The sequence below is a fragment of the Mirounga angustirostris genome, unplaced genomic scaffold (assembly GCF_029215605.1).
Source record: "Mirounga angustirostris isolate CCGP_5_RB_7025 unplaced genomic scaffold, mMirAng1.0.hap1 SCAF_3, whole genome shotgun sequence".
In the NCBI taxonomy this organism is placed as follows: domain Eukaryota; kingdom Metazoa; phylum Chordata; class Mammalia; order Carnivora; family Phocidae; genus Mirounga; species Mirounga angustirostris.
The window spans coordinates 78,648,682-78,666,014 of record NW_026991711.1 but is presented as its reverse complement, the minus strand read 5'-3'; the positions used below and the strand labels follow the sequence as shown (position 1 = coordinate 78,666,014).

At 36.1% G+C, this 17,333-nt stretch overlaps 1 protein-coding gene across 4 annotated transcripts in view; it reads right to left on the bottom strand.

Moving 5' to 3' along the window:
* XPO4 (exportin 4) overlaps positions 1-17,333 on the bottom strand; it is a 140,151-nt gene that overhangs the window by 108,192 nt on the left and 14,626 nt on the right. For all 4 annotated transcript variants that reach the window (XM_064586303.1, XM_064586304.1, XM_064586305.1 and 1 more), the window contains one exon: positions 1,073-1,178. In XM_064586303.1, coding sequence (XP_064442373.1) covers positions 1,073-1,178 — 106 coding nt within the window. The remainder of the gene's footprint in view (positions 1-1,072; positions 1,179-17,333) is intronic.

The following is a 17,333-nucleotide window of genomic DNA, read 5'->3' as shown; positions in this document are numbered from 1 at the left end:
GGTACCACTATTCTCCTCTTATTGATGAAAAAAGGGCTAAGTGACTTCCGCAAGTTGATACCATGCAACAGGCACCACTGGTGCCCAGATCTCACAGTACCTACAGCAATGCTCTTTCTACTCCAGTCGAACAACTCATTTATAAGCCCTTTATGTAAAGCATTATTAACATAATTTTAATTATAGGCTATTTCAATCTGGAAACCAGATTGGCTAACAGATAAGTCTTACTAAAAGCACAAGAATAAAAGGTCAGATATTTTAGTTCTTAATACACAACTAATCAATTTTGTGGGCAAGGATAACTCAGAGCCTCAAATATGGGTCACAAAAAATGGCTCCAATTAAGAAAAAGAGCCAGAAATAATTAAGGTATAAAATAACAATAACCAATGAAATCTCTCTTATATTATTGAAAAACATATAAGAGGCAGAAGACTGTGTGTGTAAATCTTTTAGAAAATACCATTTTTGGACAAGACTTATAACTTTTGTGATTATTTTTAAAGGAAAGAGATCATTTCTATACATGTCAGATAAAAGGTACTCATATAACATTTTTACAAGAGTAAAAATGCTTCATTTAAAAATATACAGTGATAACCTACACAGAATTGACTAATATTTGCTAAGCAAGCTGAGTACAAAGTATGCGGTTAAAAAATTTTTTTAATAAAACTAAAAGAAAAACTGTTGAAACCTCCAAAAACAGTAATTTTAAAACACTAGGATAAGATATTTTATAGTACATTTCCTATGATAAGTGATAGCACTCTTGAAAACAACTGAAAAACTATTAGACTTTCCCCCCCACCATTAACAGCCTTCATGTTATGGTCAATAATAAAACAAATTATTGAATACTATATTCAGGGGAAGAAAATTCAAAGTAAAAACAAAGTTCTCTGGCTTTATGGAATATCTTTAAAGCCACTTCAATAGAGTGATTACTAATGGAAAATTATAACTATACAAACCTGCTTGTTTTAAAAGGACCTTAAAATATCTAACATTTAAGATAGAAAAACGAGATTTGATTCTGCAAAAATATTTTTATAAAGTGAATACTTACCCAAAATATGCTTGCAAACCGCAAATGGTGATTTTGATTTCCTAAATGATAAGAATATGTGCTCTGCATGCTGGCGTTGTTCATTATTAACCATGGAAGGTGGTGCCTTGAGAGTTAAAAAAAACAAAAGCAAAACAAAACAAAAAAACAGAGTACACTTGTTTAATAAGAAAGCTTGAACAATAGCAAACCTTTAACCCACAACAAGAGAAAATACTTTCACTTTGGGGGGGGTAATGGGAGGACAAATTCCTGCTTGTTATTTTAAAGAAACTACAGTATAAAACTTCGTAATAAATATTTAAAATATGGTTTCAGGAAAAAGGAAGAAATTCCTGGCAAAGTTTGGGTGAAAACCCTTTAAAGTTGCCTACATTTTAGAAGATACTTACCTAACATTTTCCTTATCTTTTAAAAATAGCTAACTTACTGCTTTTTATTCCAAAATATATCACTTCATCAAGTTCGAATAATCTCTCATTCTTCAGCACTGGTGAAACTGAATCCAAAGTTACTAAAAATTGTTTTCTAACAGCAATCCTTTAAAATAAAAGTTATTACCAGATAATTCTACCTCAAGTTTTCTAAAATCACCATTAAACTAGAAAAATTAGGGAACAGTGAAGTTTAGAATTTACAAAACTCCTATCTGAATAATAAATTAGTCAGCAGAAAAGCCAGACTTCTGGCTTACCAAACACGACTTCTATAGTCTGCCAGGTTTTTAAATACCATTTTGTTCTAACAATCTTTCCTTCTAAAGATAATACCCTTTCTGAACCTAAAATATATATTCTCATTATATGGCTTGGTAATCTTTGACTCATTGGCACCCATCTGAAGAGAAGAGATTGCTTACGTAAGCCTACCAATTAAATTATCAGAATTCTCAATTTGGGAGGGGAGAGTCAGGGTAGATGGTAGGAAAATAAACCTTTGCTACTGTAACCAATATGAAATGGGGAGACCAAAATTTCAACTATACTCAAACAATCTGGAAGATAAAAAACATTTTTTATAGATTTTATGTATTTATTTGACAGAGAGAGAGAGACAGCGAGAGAGGGAACACAGCAGGGAGAGTGGGAGAGGGAGAAGCAGGCTTCCCGCTGAGCAGGGAGCCCGATGCGGGGCTGGATCCCAGGAACCTGGGATCATGACCTGAGCCGAAGGCAGATGTCCAACAACTGATCCACCCAGGCACCCTGATAAAAAACATTTTGCAACAAAGTATGTTACAACATTATTATAAACTATAAGGTATATCAGTTATGCAACATTAGTCACTATAATTTTAGTTAAAATAGTGAGCAAAAATGTATATCCAAGAGAACTTAACGAACTTCAATAGTCTGGCCTAATTAGCTAAAACCAGTTAAGATACTATTCCTAATGATACAGCACCCTCTATAGCTCTCTAGATAAAAATGAAAATATTTTCATTAAGGAATTGTGTTAGGGGCGCCTGGGTGGCTCAGTCGTTGGGCGTCTCCCTTCGGCTCAGGTCACGATCCCAGAGTCCTGGGACCGAGCCCCGCATCGGGCTCCCCGCTTGGCAGGAAGCCTGCTTCTCCCTCTCCCACTCCCCCTGCATGTGTTCCCTCTCTCTCTGTGTCTCTCTCTGTCAAATAAATAAAAAAATCTTAAAAAAAAAAAAATTGCGGGCGCCTGGGTGGCTCAGTTGGTTAAGCGACTGCCTTCGGCTCAGGTCATGATCCTGGAGTCCCGGGATCGAGTCCCGCATCGGGCTCCCTGCTCCGCGGGAAGCCTGCTTCTCCCTCTCCCACTCCCCCTGCTTGTGTTCCCTCTCTCGCTGTGTCTTTCTCTGTCAAATAAATAAATAAAATCTTTAAAAAAAAAAAAAATTGCATTAAATTCTTCTTAATATGTTTTTTGAAAAAGGCTTTATAATAAAATACTGTGAAAGCTAACTACGCTAAATATAAATATTTTGTCCTTCCATTTGTAAATTCTTCATTCTCCCCATTTTTTTAATTCAACAAATTTGTGTTTTTACAAGATATTTCATCATTAATATCTGCTGAATATACCCCCAATACTCAGCATATTAGTAACCACTACTGCAACATGTTATACTGCTATGAATACAAATCGACAACTATGGATTGCCCAGGTAATTATGACTTAAACATTCTTCTCATCACCCTTGAAAAGCAGCATATATATATAATTTTGCAAATAATCATGCCTGTTATCCTACAAACAAAAATAGTTCCTAAAGCTAATGATTTTTACACACCCTAATATCCACATACTTAATCAAGTACAGGCCTCAATATAACTTAACCATGATAGAATGATATTTAATTTATAAAATATTAAGATTTCCTAAGTAATGAAGTATAATCTAAAAGTCGGTTTATCTTAACCACCTGGTTGAACATTATCATACAAACAATAAAATCATCAACTGATTCATTGAATGGCAATATGGTATTCACTTTAGTTTCCCAAAACCCAAAACTTTTAATTCTTTTTGAAAATGACTTGGCAGGGGCGCCTGGGTGGCTCAGTTGGTTAAGCGACTGCCTTCAGCTCAGGTTATGATCCTGGAGTCCCAGGATTGAGTCCCACATTGGGCTCCCCCGCTCAGTGGGGAGTCTGCTTCTTTCTCTGACCCTCTCCCCTCTCATGCTCTCTCTCACTCTCTCAAATAAATAAATAAAATCTTTTAAAAAAAAAAAGAAAATAAAAAATAAAAAAAAAAAAGAAAATGACTTGGCAATGGTTGCATCGGTGAGTCCTGAGCTTTTTTGTTAAAAGCAAAACAATACAAAAAACCACAAAAGAGATTCCCAGCCCCCAGAGATTTAGGAGGCGGGGAGCTTAAACAAAAAATATGCATTTTTTCCTCCAAAGTCCCTAGATAGTACGACCTATAGAACCTCCACCTGTCAAACTCCTTCCTCTTCAGAAACCAGAACTCATCCTTCAAATTCTGCTTCAGTCTCTCCTTCATCAGTTTTTCCTGACCTTTCCCCAGTCAGCCTGAACACAAATGATGTCTCTATCTCACCTTGTAGGATACACTACGTATCTCTACTACCCAACTTACCATAATGTACTGCAAGTATTTGCTTGCCCCTGTTTCCTTTTCTCTGACTTTTCTGACACCAGAAGCTTTATTTTACTCATCTCTTAAATTCCTAGAGCCTTGCACATACCAAAAGGAGAGGCAACACAATAACTAACAGTTACTGAGTACTTAGCATTGCAAGGCATTATTTTCAATAGATGGATGGCACGCAGATATATAATCTCATTAATCCTAATAACCTTATGAGGAAGAAACTATTATTATCCCCATTTTACAGATGAGGAAACTGAGGAATGGAGTAATCAATTTGTTCAAGGTCAAATAGGAAACAGAGTTGGAAACTGACCCTAGGGCCCTAACTCTTTAACAGAAACTACAACTTAGGTGGCTCAGTACCACGTAAGACTCACCATGTTTAAAGCTTAGGGGTAGAAAGGAAATAAATTCCCTCTAAAAGTCCTCCTCTAGCACCCAAAACCGACATTAGAGTGTTTTACATAGTTTGTAAAGTTTCAGTAAAGAAATAATAATAGTAAAAGAATCTTTTTGTATTGTCAGTTTATGTTCTTTCATTGTCACTAGTAGTAAAAGCTTTAAAAAAGCTCACACTTCAGAGGTGGAGTCAAATGAATCAGAAGAGCTGGAAGAAATAGCAGGTGGTAGCAGAGTACAGTAATGGTAAGAGGAAACAGCAGATGAGCAATTCCAGGTATCTTCAGGAAAACAAAAGAAACATCAGAGAAAAATTGATAGGTTTTTCTAAAGAGTCACACTAGCAGGAAACCTGAAGCTCACAAATTCCTAACTCAATATACTGGTGTTTCTGGCCCAGCCTACACCATATCCAGGCCACCTTCAATTTATAAAAAATCCTTAGAAAACACCGTTGGTAACACACAGCCAAGGGCATCTGAAGCTAGAACTCAAAATACACTTAGAGATGGATTAAATGACATATTTAATATGAGGGGTTTTTTTGGGGGGGGGGTTGGGAGAACCAAAGTACCTAAATAATTTCTACTCAAAAAGTATTTACTGAGTGTAAAAAGTATTTATTATACTTCAAGCACCATGTCAGAAGCAAAGGATGTAAAAATAGGGGAAAACATCCCTGCCCTTAAGAGTTCTGAATCTTAGAAAAGACAGACATTAATCAAATAATCACACAAATAATTATGACAGCCTATCATTTCTGCTACTAACTGCATTCTGGTCTCTCTGTCATCATGCTAAACTTGTCCTCAAAAAGCCAGAAACCCCACTTGCTAAATCCTATGAGACCTTTAGACTCTTTCTTTCCCTGGGCAGCTAAAATAACTTTTATTAAGGTTAACCACAATAGCACCAATTATTCCTCATGCAGAGTGCTAAGTTACATACACTCTCTCATTTAATCACAGCAACATCCCTGTACGAATTATTTCCTCTCTTTTACATATGGAGAAACTTAGATTCACAGATTGTCACATGCCCAAGATCACAATAAATATCATAACCAGAATTTCATCTTAAGTCTGTGTGACATCAAAGCCCATGATTTGACTCTCTTTTAGTACTAATGAGGAGATACAGCTGAGACTAGTTTGTCAGATAGCTAGTAGAGAAATCTGAATAATATTCTTGGCTTACTATAAACATTATTATTTACAGGACCATGAAAAAAAAAATCAAAGTCAGATCAAAAAATCAGGCACAGCTTGTAGATAGGAAACAAGCTACAAAAGTAGAAAACAAAACTGGAAGTCATGCCATAGAGTTCATAATAAGAATTTTCTTAGCTCTAATTGCGCTCTCATTTTTTAGAGAGAGAGCATGGATTAATGTTCAAATTAGAAAATCACAGATGTACTACCTAAAAACATATTTACTGGTAGTTTTTCATTCATTCACTGAAGACTTTAAGTTAAGAATTTATTCAATTTTTAGTTTTCTCTCTATAATCTTTTCTTCAACCTTTGGAACTTACCATTGCTCCTACTTAAATTTAAATCCATAACACATAATGATATACTTTATTACTTTAAATGTATCATACCAATATTTCACAGCATTCCACAAAGAGTAAATTCCAGATACTGGAACTTTCCAGCTAAACAAATTTGAGAGATGTGCCCTAATTAATCTCTTGTGATTTCCTAGCACATTCCCAAAAGCTGTCCTTTCAAATCTATTTTTCTCTCAAACCTCTCATCTCATGATACCCAGGTACTCCAATCTCTCAGAAAATGACCTTACTTCTTCTTTCCCAAAGTGAAAGCCTTCCTGTATAATTAGCTCCTTTATGTATCTTCCTTTTCAAAAGGACTATTCTATCACCTTTTCCAACTTCTTAACAAAATATTCCCTCCCCCTCTACTTTCTCTGAAATCTAAATCCTCCTCCCATTCCTGCCGCACTGGCTCCCCACTCACGTATCACCTCATTTCCTCCCTCATCTCTTCTCACTTCTTTATCTTAAAGTTATACTAAGCAATGGCACCCTGCTTTCTGCTTACAAACAGGTTTACCCTACCTTAAAAACCCTTTTAAACAATCTTACAGTCCCCTTTAATTAAAAGAATGGGATACTGGGCGCCTGGGTGGCTCAGTTGGTTAAGCGACTGCCTTCGGCTCAGGTCATGATCCTGGAGTCCCTGGATCGAGTCCCGCATCGGGCTCCCTGCTTGGCAGGGAGTCTGCTTCTCCCTTTGACCCTCCCCCCTCTCATGTGCTCGCTCTCTCTCATTCTGTCTCTCAAATAAATAAAATCTTAAAAAAAAAAAAAAAAGGGATACTGAAACAAAATGACCAGGTTTCTAATCCCATCTCTGTAGCATAGTAGTTGGGAAACTTCCAGGCAAGGATACCTTCAGGCAAGTCAGGGTTACCATCTAATGATGCTAATGAATGCATCTCATAAGTGGTAAGAGAACTGCAGTTAAAAATACACATATGCGTCCGGGCACCTGGGTGGCTCAGTCGGTTAAACGTCTGCCTTCGGCTCGGGTCATGGTCCCAGGGTCCTGGGATCGAGCCCCACATCAGGCTCCCGGCTCTGTGGGAAGCCTGCTTCTCCCTCTCCCACTCCCCCTGCTTGTGTTCCTTCTCTCACTCTCTCTGTCAAATAAATAAAATCTTAAAAAAAAAAAAAATACACACATGGGTCTCCCCAAATTAATCTACAATAATTAATACAACTCCAATTTAAATCCCAATGAACCTTATGGTTCATCTCAGAATATGACAAAGTGATCCCAAAACATGTAAGAAAAAGGCCAAAAAGAATCAAATTAACTAGGAAAAAAGAACCTTGACAGCAGTATGCCTAAGTGAAATAAGTGAGACAGAGAAAAATATTTACTTATAGAGAAAGATCTCACTTACATGTGGAATCTAACAAAAAATAGCTCTTCATAGATATGGAGAACAGATTGGTGGCTGTGAGGAAGAGGAGGATGAAATGGGTGAAGGGGGTCAAAGGTACAAACTTCCGGTTATAAAATAAATAAGTCATGGGGATGCTATGTATACAATGGTAACTATAATAGTATTGTATTGCGGGGTGCCTGGGTGGCTCAGATGGTTAAGCGTCTGCCTTCGGCTCAGGTCATGATCCCAGAGTCCTGGGATCGAGTCCCACATCGGGCTCCCTGCTCCGCGGGAAGTCTGCTTCTCCCTCTGCCTCTCTCTCTCTCTCTGTCTCTCATGAATAAATAAAATCTTTAAAAAATAATAATAATATTGTATTGCATATTTGAAAGTTACTAAGAGAGTAGATCTTAAAAGTTCTCATCATGAGAAAAAGATTTAGTAGGTATGTATGGTGACAGGTATTAATTAATTGTGATCATTTCACAATACAAATACTGAGTCATTATATTGTATACCTGAAACTACTAAAATATTATAGGTAAGAAGTAAATAAATAAATAACACTTTGAGGTTCAAAAAAACTATTTAAAATGTGGGGAAAGAATAAGAAAGGAGGATGGGAGGATGGGTGAAATAGGTGATGGGGATTAGGGAGAGCACTTGTGACGAGCACCAGGTGTTGTATGAAGTACTATAACACTAAACTGTACACCTAAAATATTACACTGTACGTTCACTGGAATTTAAATAAAAACTTAAAAAAAAAACACAAGGCAGTCTTATACAACCAAATATGAACACTTATAAAGGCATTATAATAATTTTTAAAAATAGTAGTTGAGTAGGAAAAAACAAACACGGGAGCAGAGAATTCCCAGAAACAGACCCATGACATATGACAAATTAGTGAGGAAAGGCTAGACTATACAATAAATGGCACAGGAAAGTTGGCTACTTATAAGCAAAAACAAAAGATCAGGTATTTACTCATACCATACAAAGTAATAAATTCTAGGTAGATTTAAGATTTAAAATGAAAAGCAAAACTTTAAAAAACTAATGACAAAACCTAAAAAGAAACCATAGGAGAGGGGCGCTGGGTGGCACAGTTGGTTGGGTGTATTTTTGGTTTTGGCTTGGGTAATGATCTCAGGGTCTTGCGACTGAGCCCCGTCTTAGGCTCCCATGGAGTCTGCTTGAGATTCTCTCTCCCTCTCCCTCTGCGTTCCTGCTCGTGCTCTCTCCCTCTATAAAATAAATAAATAAAATCTTAAAAAAAAAATAAAAAAGAAAACATAGGAAAATATGTCAGAGTACGGAAGGATTATTTTAAACTTTATAAAACGCATAAATCTTTTTAAAAATTAATAAATTCGACCATTAAAATTATAACCTTCTAAACATTAACTGTATGTGAAAGACCAGTCATAGATCAGAAGACAATAACAGTGCTGAATATAATTAACAAAGGACTAGTATTCAGAATATAAAAACTCCCACAGAAGATAACTTATAGCAGAAACTGACAGCTACCTCCTCAATAGTCACTCCTCTTCCTTGGTAAAGAACTTGAATATACAGCACTGCGCCCAGCTAAGTAACATTTCCCAGTGCCCTGCCAGGACAAGTTATGCCAATAAGATGTAAACAAAGCTTGGGATAGGACTTCCTAAAGGGAGCTGATTCAGCTGAAAACATATTTTTCTTTTGTCAGTGGATCTTCTTTCCTGCCCCCCGGAAATGGATATGGTGGCTGTAGTTCTACTAATCATCTTAGACCACAAGAAGACCTAGAAGATGGGAGACATCAGCTAAGAATTATAAATACAGAAATAGAAAGAAAAAGAAAAAAACAGCAGCAGCAGCAGCATGAGCCCCTGATGCTATCCTGGAGCCACTAGACCATCCTCAGATCACTTTAACTCCACATTTTATGTGAGAAAAAATAATCCTTTTTTAAAAGACATGACATGAAGCAGGAAACTTATTTGAAGGCTTGTTCATGGTTATCAGTTGTCTGATATTGGAGTTTTCCGTTACATGCTGCCTAATCCAATCCAAACAATTACACAATGCAATAGAAAAGTGGCCAATGAACAAGAGGCCAGATATATCACAGAGAAGAAAGCAAAAATGGCTAATAAACGTAAGAACATACTCAACCTCACTAGTAACCACTGAAATGCAAATTAAAACAACAAGCTATTATTTCTGAGGGGGAATGTAAAATGATGCAGATTAAAAAAAAATAGTACAAAAACAAGAGCTTGGAATTTGGGGGTACTGTACATAGTTATAAACTTATGATAATCTAAAATGGAACATTCATTTGGATTTTAGAATTACCTAGAAAAAGTTGGTGGCCCTGAACAGCAAGGTATGCAAAAATTCATTCCTAAGCATTTATTCCCTAGAGAACCTCTCCCACACACATAGAAGGTCAACAAAGACGTTCCTTCCGCACTATCCTAACAAAAAAGAGTAACAATTTGAATTACATCAACAGGAAATACTCTATAATACTGTCATATAATGGTTTATAAGGCAGGTAAGAGTGAACTGGAGCTCTATTTACCAAAGTGGATAAACTCTGAAAGTTACTCTGAATGAAGAAAGCAAATGACAGAATATATACAATATATCATCTATATAAAATTTCAAAAACTTTAAAGTATGGTAGTTTTTATTTTCCTTTGTGGGCAAAGTGTAAAAACATGGAAGGTAAGGACAAACAATTTTAAAATTATGGTTATCTTCGGGGATGAAGAAGCAGAGGCTGGAGAATGGTATCTAAAAGGGACTCAAAGGAGGTTTCAATTTTATCTGTGATAGATTATTTTTAAAATTTTATGTAAAATGGCTATATTAACATTTGTTAACCCAGGAGATGGGTACATGGTTATGATTTACATTGTTCTACATACTTCTCTATTTATTTGAAACATTGCATTTTTAAAATGAGGGACCTTCGGTTCCTGACGGTTCAAGATACTCTGAACAACTCTTTGGCTAAAACCAAATAAAAATGGTGGATAAAATATTTCTACATTTTTTAATGTATTGCTGAGCTTACAAGAAATTAAGAAATCCTCAGAAGCTAAAAGGTAACCAAAGCAGGGATCCGAAGATGAAAGATGCCACTTATGCACTTACCCTAGAGACATTTGCCAATCCCAGGTGACTTTGAGTTTCCATTCTGACAGCTGCCCAAAGGTAAAGTCACAAGATAAAATCAGGGACCTCCTAAGATGGGGACTAACAGGACATCCCTCCACATAAAACTGGGATCCTCAGAGTAAGGGTAAACCATTAAAAAACAAAAAGAAAAACAGAGAGGGAGGAAGGAAGAGAGGGAGAAAGAAACTTGCTAGTCTGGATCTTAATAATAGGTAAAAGAAGAAAATTACTTCAGACAACTGATAACCATGAACAAGCCTTCAAATAAGTTTCCTGCTTCATTTCAAAAGGACCCATGTGGCCCCAAAATTTCAAGCCAATAAACTTAAAGTAGTCCTGTGTTGGTCATGCACCTAAGACACTTGGAGTAATGCACCATAATCCAGGTTTCAGACTTCTCCAGAAATACTTTTAAGAGCTAATACTCAAAAACTTTTAAACACATGAGGAAACATGTCACCATGAGTCTGCAGAATAACAAATTAAAGAATCAAACCAACAAAACTCATAAATATTGGAAACGTTCAGAAACACAGTACAAAAATGTTTAAAAGAACTTAAAACTGTATGATGTAAACCTTATCAAAAATAAAACCTTTGCATATCAAATGACATTATCAACAGAACAAAAAATCAATTCACAGAATGGGAAAAATTTTGTACCAATCACATATCTGATAAGGGAGTAATAGCCAGAATCTATAAAGAATTTCTAAAACTCAACAACAGAAAAACAAAGAACCCAATTTAAAAATAGGCAAAGGACTTGAATATACATTTTTTTTGGAAAGATTTTATTTATTTGACAGAGTGAGCACAAGCAGGGGGAGGAGCAGGCAGAGGGAGAAGCAGGCTCCCCGCTGCATGGGGAGCCCGACGTGGGGCTCAATCCCAGGACTCCGGGATCATGACCCAAGCCGAAGGCAGTCGCTTAACCAACTGAGCCACCCAGGCGCCCCACATTTTTTTTTTAAGATTTTATTTACTTGAGAGAGGGAGAGAAAGCAGAGGGAGAGGGAGATGCAGACTCCCTGCTGAGCAGAGAGCCTGACATGGGGTTCCATCTGAGGACCCCGAGATCATGACCTGAGTAGAAGGCAGATGCTTAACCAACTGAGCTACCCAGGCAGCCCCTGAATATACATTTCTCCAAAGAAGACATACAAACTGCCAGTAAGCACAGATTCCAACCTCACTCATCATTAGGGAAATGCAAATCAAAACTACAATGAGATTCTACTTTACATCTAGGAGAATGACCAAGAAAGAAAGAAAGAGAGAGGGGAGCCTGGGTGGCACAGATGGTTAAGCATCTGCCTTCTGCTCAGGTCATGATCTCCAGGTCCTGGGATCGAGCCCCATGTTGGGCTCCCTGCTCAGTGGGGAGTCTGCTTCTCCCTCTCCCTCTGCCTCTCCTCCTGCTTATGTTCTCTCTCTCTCTGAATCTCTCTGTCTCAAATGAATAAATAAAAATCTTAAAAAAAAAAGAAAGAGAGCAAGAGAAAGAAAGAAGAAAAGCAAGTAACAGTTGTTGGCAAAGATGTGGAGAAACTGGAACCATTACTGGTGGGAATGTAAAACATGTAGTTTTTTTTGTTTTTTTGTTTTCTTTTAATGCAGCCACTATGAAAGACAGCATGGCAGTTCCTCAAAAAAATATTACCACACAAGACAGCATTCCACCTCTAGGTACGTACTCAAAAGAATTAAAAGCAGGGCTTAAACAGACCATACACCAATGTCCATAGCAGTATTACTCCCAAAAGCGAAAAGGTGGAAACAACCACATGTCCACTGATGGATCAATAAATAAACAAAAGGTAATAAATATACACATATAATGGCATATATTCAGCCTTAAAAAGGAATGAATTTTTGATACATGCTACAACAGGAATGAATCTTGGAAACAATTTGCTACGTGAAATAAGCAAAAAATAAGAAAAATGCCATGTAATTCCACTTATATAAGGTATCTAAAATAGTTAAACTCATAGAGTTGAAATTGATTATGTGAATAAATCTGAACAAAGAAAGCAGAATAGTGGTTGCCTGGGGTGGGTGGTGGGGAGAAATGGGGAATTATTATTTAATGAGTACAGAGTTTCAGTTTGGGATAATGGAAAAATTCTGGAGATAGTGGTGATGGCTGTAGAACTCTGTGAAAGTACTCAAAAACGTTAAATTAAGGAGCAAGATAACACAACAGATCTCTTAGGAACAACATAACAAGAGAAATTTAAATATTTATAAACATATATCTTGCTTAGATGGTAGTTACAGGGGTATATACAACTGACCAAAATCATCAAACTAGCCACCCAAGATTTGTGAATTTTATTGTATATTAAAATGCCTCAAAAAATGTTAAAAACTTAATGGATAGATTAAAAAGCACATTAGACACACTGAGGAAAAAACTGAAAACAGATACAAAAAATTATTCAGAATGAGGAAAGGCACAAACATTAAAAGTCTTGGAGGACAAAGTGAAGGTTAGAGCCCCAGGAAACTAACCTATAGAAACCATATCATCCAGGCTTCCTCACCCTCTTCCCCCAGCTCCAGTGGCACCTTTTCTCCACCAAAAGCCACAGCTCCTGTCAGGCTATTCTCTCCTACAGCTGCAACTCTCTCAAACTCTTCACTCTCCCTCCCTGCACATTCAGTCCCCAACAAAGGCTTCCCCATCCACTGCGGTTCCCTTACACCTTACCCCTCCACAACCTCTGTCAACAGCCTCTTCACTAACTCTTTTCAATGACCTCTTTGAGTGTTCCTTTGCCAGGATCTTGACTGACACAGCATCCAGTAAGGATGGGAAAAATAAAGATTCAAAAAATAATGGCAGGAAGTATTCCAAATTGATAAGTAAATTCCAAAATTTATGAGAAACACTAAAACTCAGTCAGAAAGCTCAATGAATCCAAACAATAAAAAAGAAAAAAATTATATTACTGATACCACAGTGAAACTGAAGACTTCAATTCAAAAATTAAAGAGATCTGAAAAACAGCCAAAGAAAGATAGATTACCTTCAACGAAGTAACAGATTGAAAGAGATTTCTTAAAGCAAGGAGAAACCAGACTAGAGAGAAAACAGTAGTACTGTTTTCAGAGTACTGACAGAAAATAACTATTAACTTAGAAATGTAGATCCAGGAAACACCTTTCAAGGATTAAAATGTAATTGATGACATGTTCCTGCAAATAAAAACCAAATAAAAACTCTTATTACTGAAACACTCTTCCTTTAGGAAATTCTGAAGGATATACGCCAAGAAGGAAAGTGATCCCAGAAGGAAAGCCTTGAATGCAAAGGACTATGGACAAAGAAATTGATTATGTGAATAAATCTGAACAAATATTGATATTTTAAAAATGATTAATTTGTGAAATTAATAAAGGTGATTAAGACTTTGGACAATATATAGAACATAAATCAGGAGAGGTGGTTTTAAGTTCTTGTACTGTTCTGACTGAGATAGCATATACAGATTAACTTTAAATTGACTATGCAGGGCGTCTGGGTGGCTCAGTTGGTTAAGCGACTGCCTTCGGCTCAGGTCATGATCCTGGAGTCCCTGGATCAAGTCCCACATCGGGCTCCCTGCTCAGCAGGGAGTCTGCTTCTCCCTCTGACCCTCCTCCCTCTCATGCTCTCTGTCTCTCATTCTCTCTCTCGCAAATAAATAAAATCTTAAAAATAAATAAATAAATAAATAAAAATAAATTGAGTATGCATACTAAAATGTCTGCCATGGTCAAGAAAATAGAGAATATATACAATACAACACACAAACTATGGAATGAGAAACAAAAGATTATCAAACCCCAAAAGAAAGCAAAAGGAAGGACCATATACACATACACAAAATAAGATAACAAAAACATGTAACTTATCAGTAATCACAAATAAATATAAATAAACTAAGCTGCAGATTAAAAAACTGAGACTGTCAGGCTGGATAAAAAAGAAAATCCAACTTTGTGCATACAAAAACCCAAGGGCATAGAAAGGCTGAAAAGGCTGGAAAAAAAACATGCCAAGCCAACTGTCATCAGAAGGTAATGAAATTGATATAACTATGATAACAGCAGGGAAAAAAACCCAGAATTTAAAGTAAAATGTTACTAAAAAGAAGAGGGTCATCTAATAATCATTAAAGGGTTAACTGAAGCAGTATGTAAATATACAGCCTCCAATATATATAAAGCAAAAATGAGAGGACTACCAACAAATCCACTAATCTATCTCTGTCCATAACTGCTAGCTTAAGGAGACAACAAGATTTAACAAGCTTAATTTAAGAGGCATAAATACCTTGCCCCTTTAACTGGATATCACACATTCTTTTCAAATACACACTGAATGTAAACTGACAACACACTAGGCCATAGGGCGTAGTCAAACAAAAAATTTTAAATAACTGATATGTACATAACATATTCTCACAAAGCAATTAAGTTAGAACTTGACTAAAAACAAAAACTAGAAAAATTCAAGGATGGCGTGCCTGGTGGCTCAGTCAAGTGTCTGACTCTTGTCAGGTCATGCTCTCAGAGTCCTGGGATCGAGCCCTGATCAGACTCCCCACTCAGCTGGGAGTCTGCTTGAGGATTCTTCCTCTCCATCTATACCCACCTCGCCCCCTCTCAAATAAATAAATCTTTAAAAGAAATTTTAAAAAAAAGAAAAATTCAAGGATAAAAGAAGAAAGAATAATAGAAAACACTGACCCAAAATACTTCATATCAAAAATCTGTGATATGCAGGTTGAGTACAATTGGTAAATGCATAGCCTTAAATGCTTATGTTGGAAATTTAAGAAGGTTAAAACAAATAAGCTAAACCTCTAACCTAAGAACTTAGAAAAATAGCAGAACCTACTCCCAAAAAATAGAATGAAGAAAATAATAAAGAGCAGAAAATGATGAAACAGAAATTACATATACAGTAAATATAAACAAAAAAAGCCAAAAGTTGTTTCTTTGGAATGACTAATAAAACTGGTAAGACTCAGGCAAGAGGGGTGAAGAGACAATAAGAATTTAAGCAGGCAAGATTAAAAAAACTGTAACTACACAGGTCTTGACTAATAGAGATATTGAAAGAATAACAACATTATGGTGATAAACATAATTTATGTAATATGGACAAATTCTTAGAAAAATAAAACTAACTTAAGAAGAAATAGAAAACTTAAACGGTCCTACAACTATTAAGTAAATTGAATCAGTTTGAAATATTTTTTCTTTTAAGCCCCCCAATCCAGATTTTACCAAACACCAGGGAATAAATCATTCCAATCCTACAGATTTCAAGAGTACAAAAGAGGGAACACTCTTCAACCTATTTTAAGAAGTCAGCATATCATTATAAATATGCTGATACCAAAACCAGATGAGAACAGTATAAGAAAAGAAACTTACAGGCCACGCTTACTCACGAACAGAGATGGAAAAATCTTAAAAGACAGTTCATATACCAAATACAACAATGGACTTTTTTAAATAAAAGTAATAATGTACACTGTGACCAACTTAGTTTATCCCAGGAATGCAAAGCTGGGTTAACATTAGAAAACTAATGTCTTTCACCACATTAACATACTAAAGAAGAAAGAATGCAGAAACATTCTTAATAAGATCCATGACTAAACTTTTGGCAAAATAGGAATAAATGGAAACTTCCTTAACCAGATAAAAAGAATGCACAAAAAAACCCACAGCAAACATCACAATAATGCTGAGTCAATAAAGGCATTCCCTTAAACCATCCACAAGTGTCAGTATACCATCAGGGTCCAGTGGACTCAATTTTTGGAGTTTTTTTCTTTAATAAGCAAGTTTTTTGGTTTGTTTTTTTTTAATAACTAGTTGTAATGCTTGATATTTTGTGACTTTTCTTTCTTTTCTTTTCTCTTCCTTTTTTAGAGAGGGAGGGAGAGAGAGAGAAAGTGTTCACACCTGGTGGGGAGGAGGAGAGGGAAAGGGAGAGAGATCTTAAGCAGGCTCCATGGTCAGCAAGGAGCCCAGTGCAGGCTAGATCTCAGGACCCTGAGATCCTGACCTGAGATGAAATCAGAAGTCCGACACTTAACCAACTGAGCCACCCAGGCGCCCTGATTTTTGTTTTTTTCTTAGAGGTATTTCAAAGAATAAAGAAAAGCTTTACTTTTTAAAAAACAGAATAAAATTCATTCTAATTTGAAGTCATTTATGAACCCACCAGACCCTTCTATAAGATTCATAATGGAATCTTAATAATCACATTTTTTATATCTTGAAACACTTTACCATTTCACCATTCTAAGGACTATTCCATCAGAACTCATCAACTATTCCCAACTATGCTAATGCTAAACTAACAACAAAATTAAAAAATAAGAAATGATGAAACCACCTAGAAAAGTAATGCAATAGCAAAATAAATCAACACTATTACATTAGCCTCAATTTTTCTTTTACTACATTGCTCAAGATATAGCATGACCTTTCAAGAACGTATAAAATATGGAAACACCATATTCACCTTTTTTTTTAAGGTTTCATTCAATAATGCTAAGAATTCAGAATTTTTTTAATTTTCACCCATAATAAGAAAGAGAAAAAGACGGACAAGACACAATTATGATGTGAATCAGAAGATGATGCACAAAGACAAAAGAACAG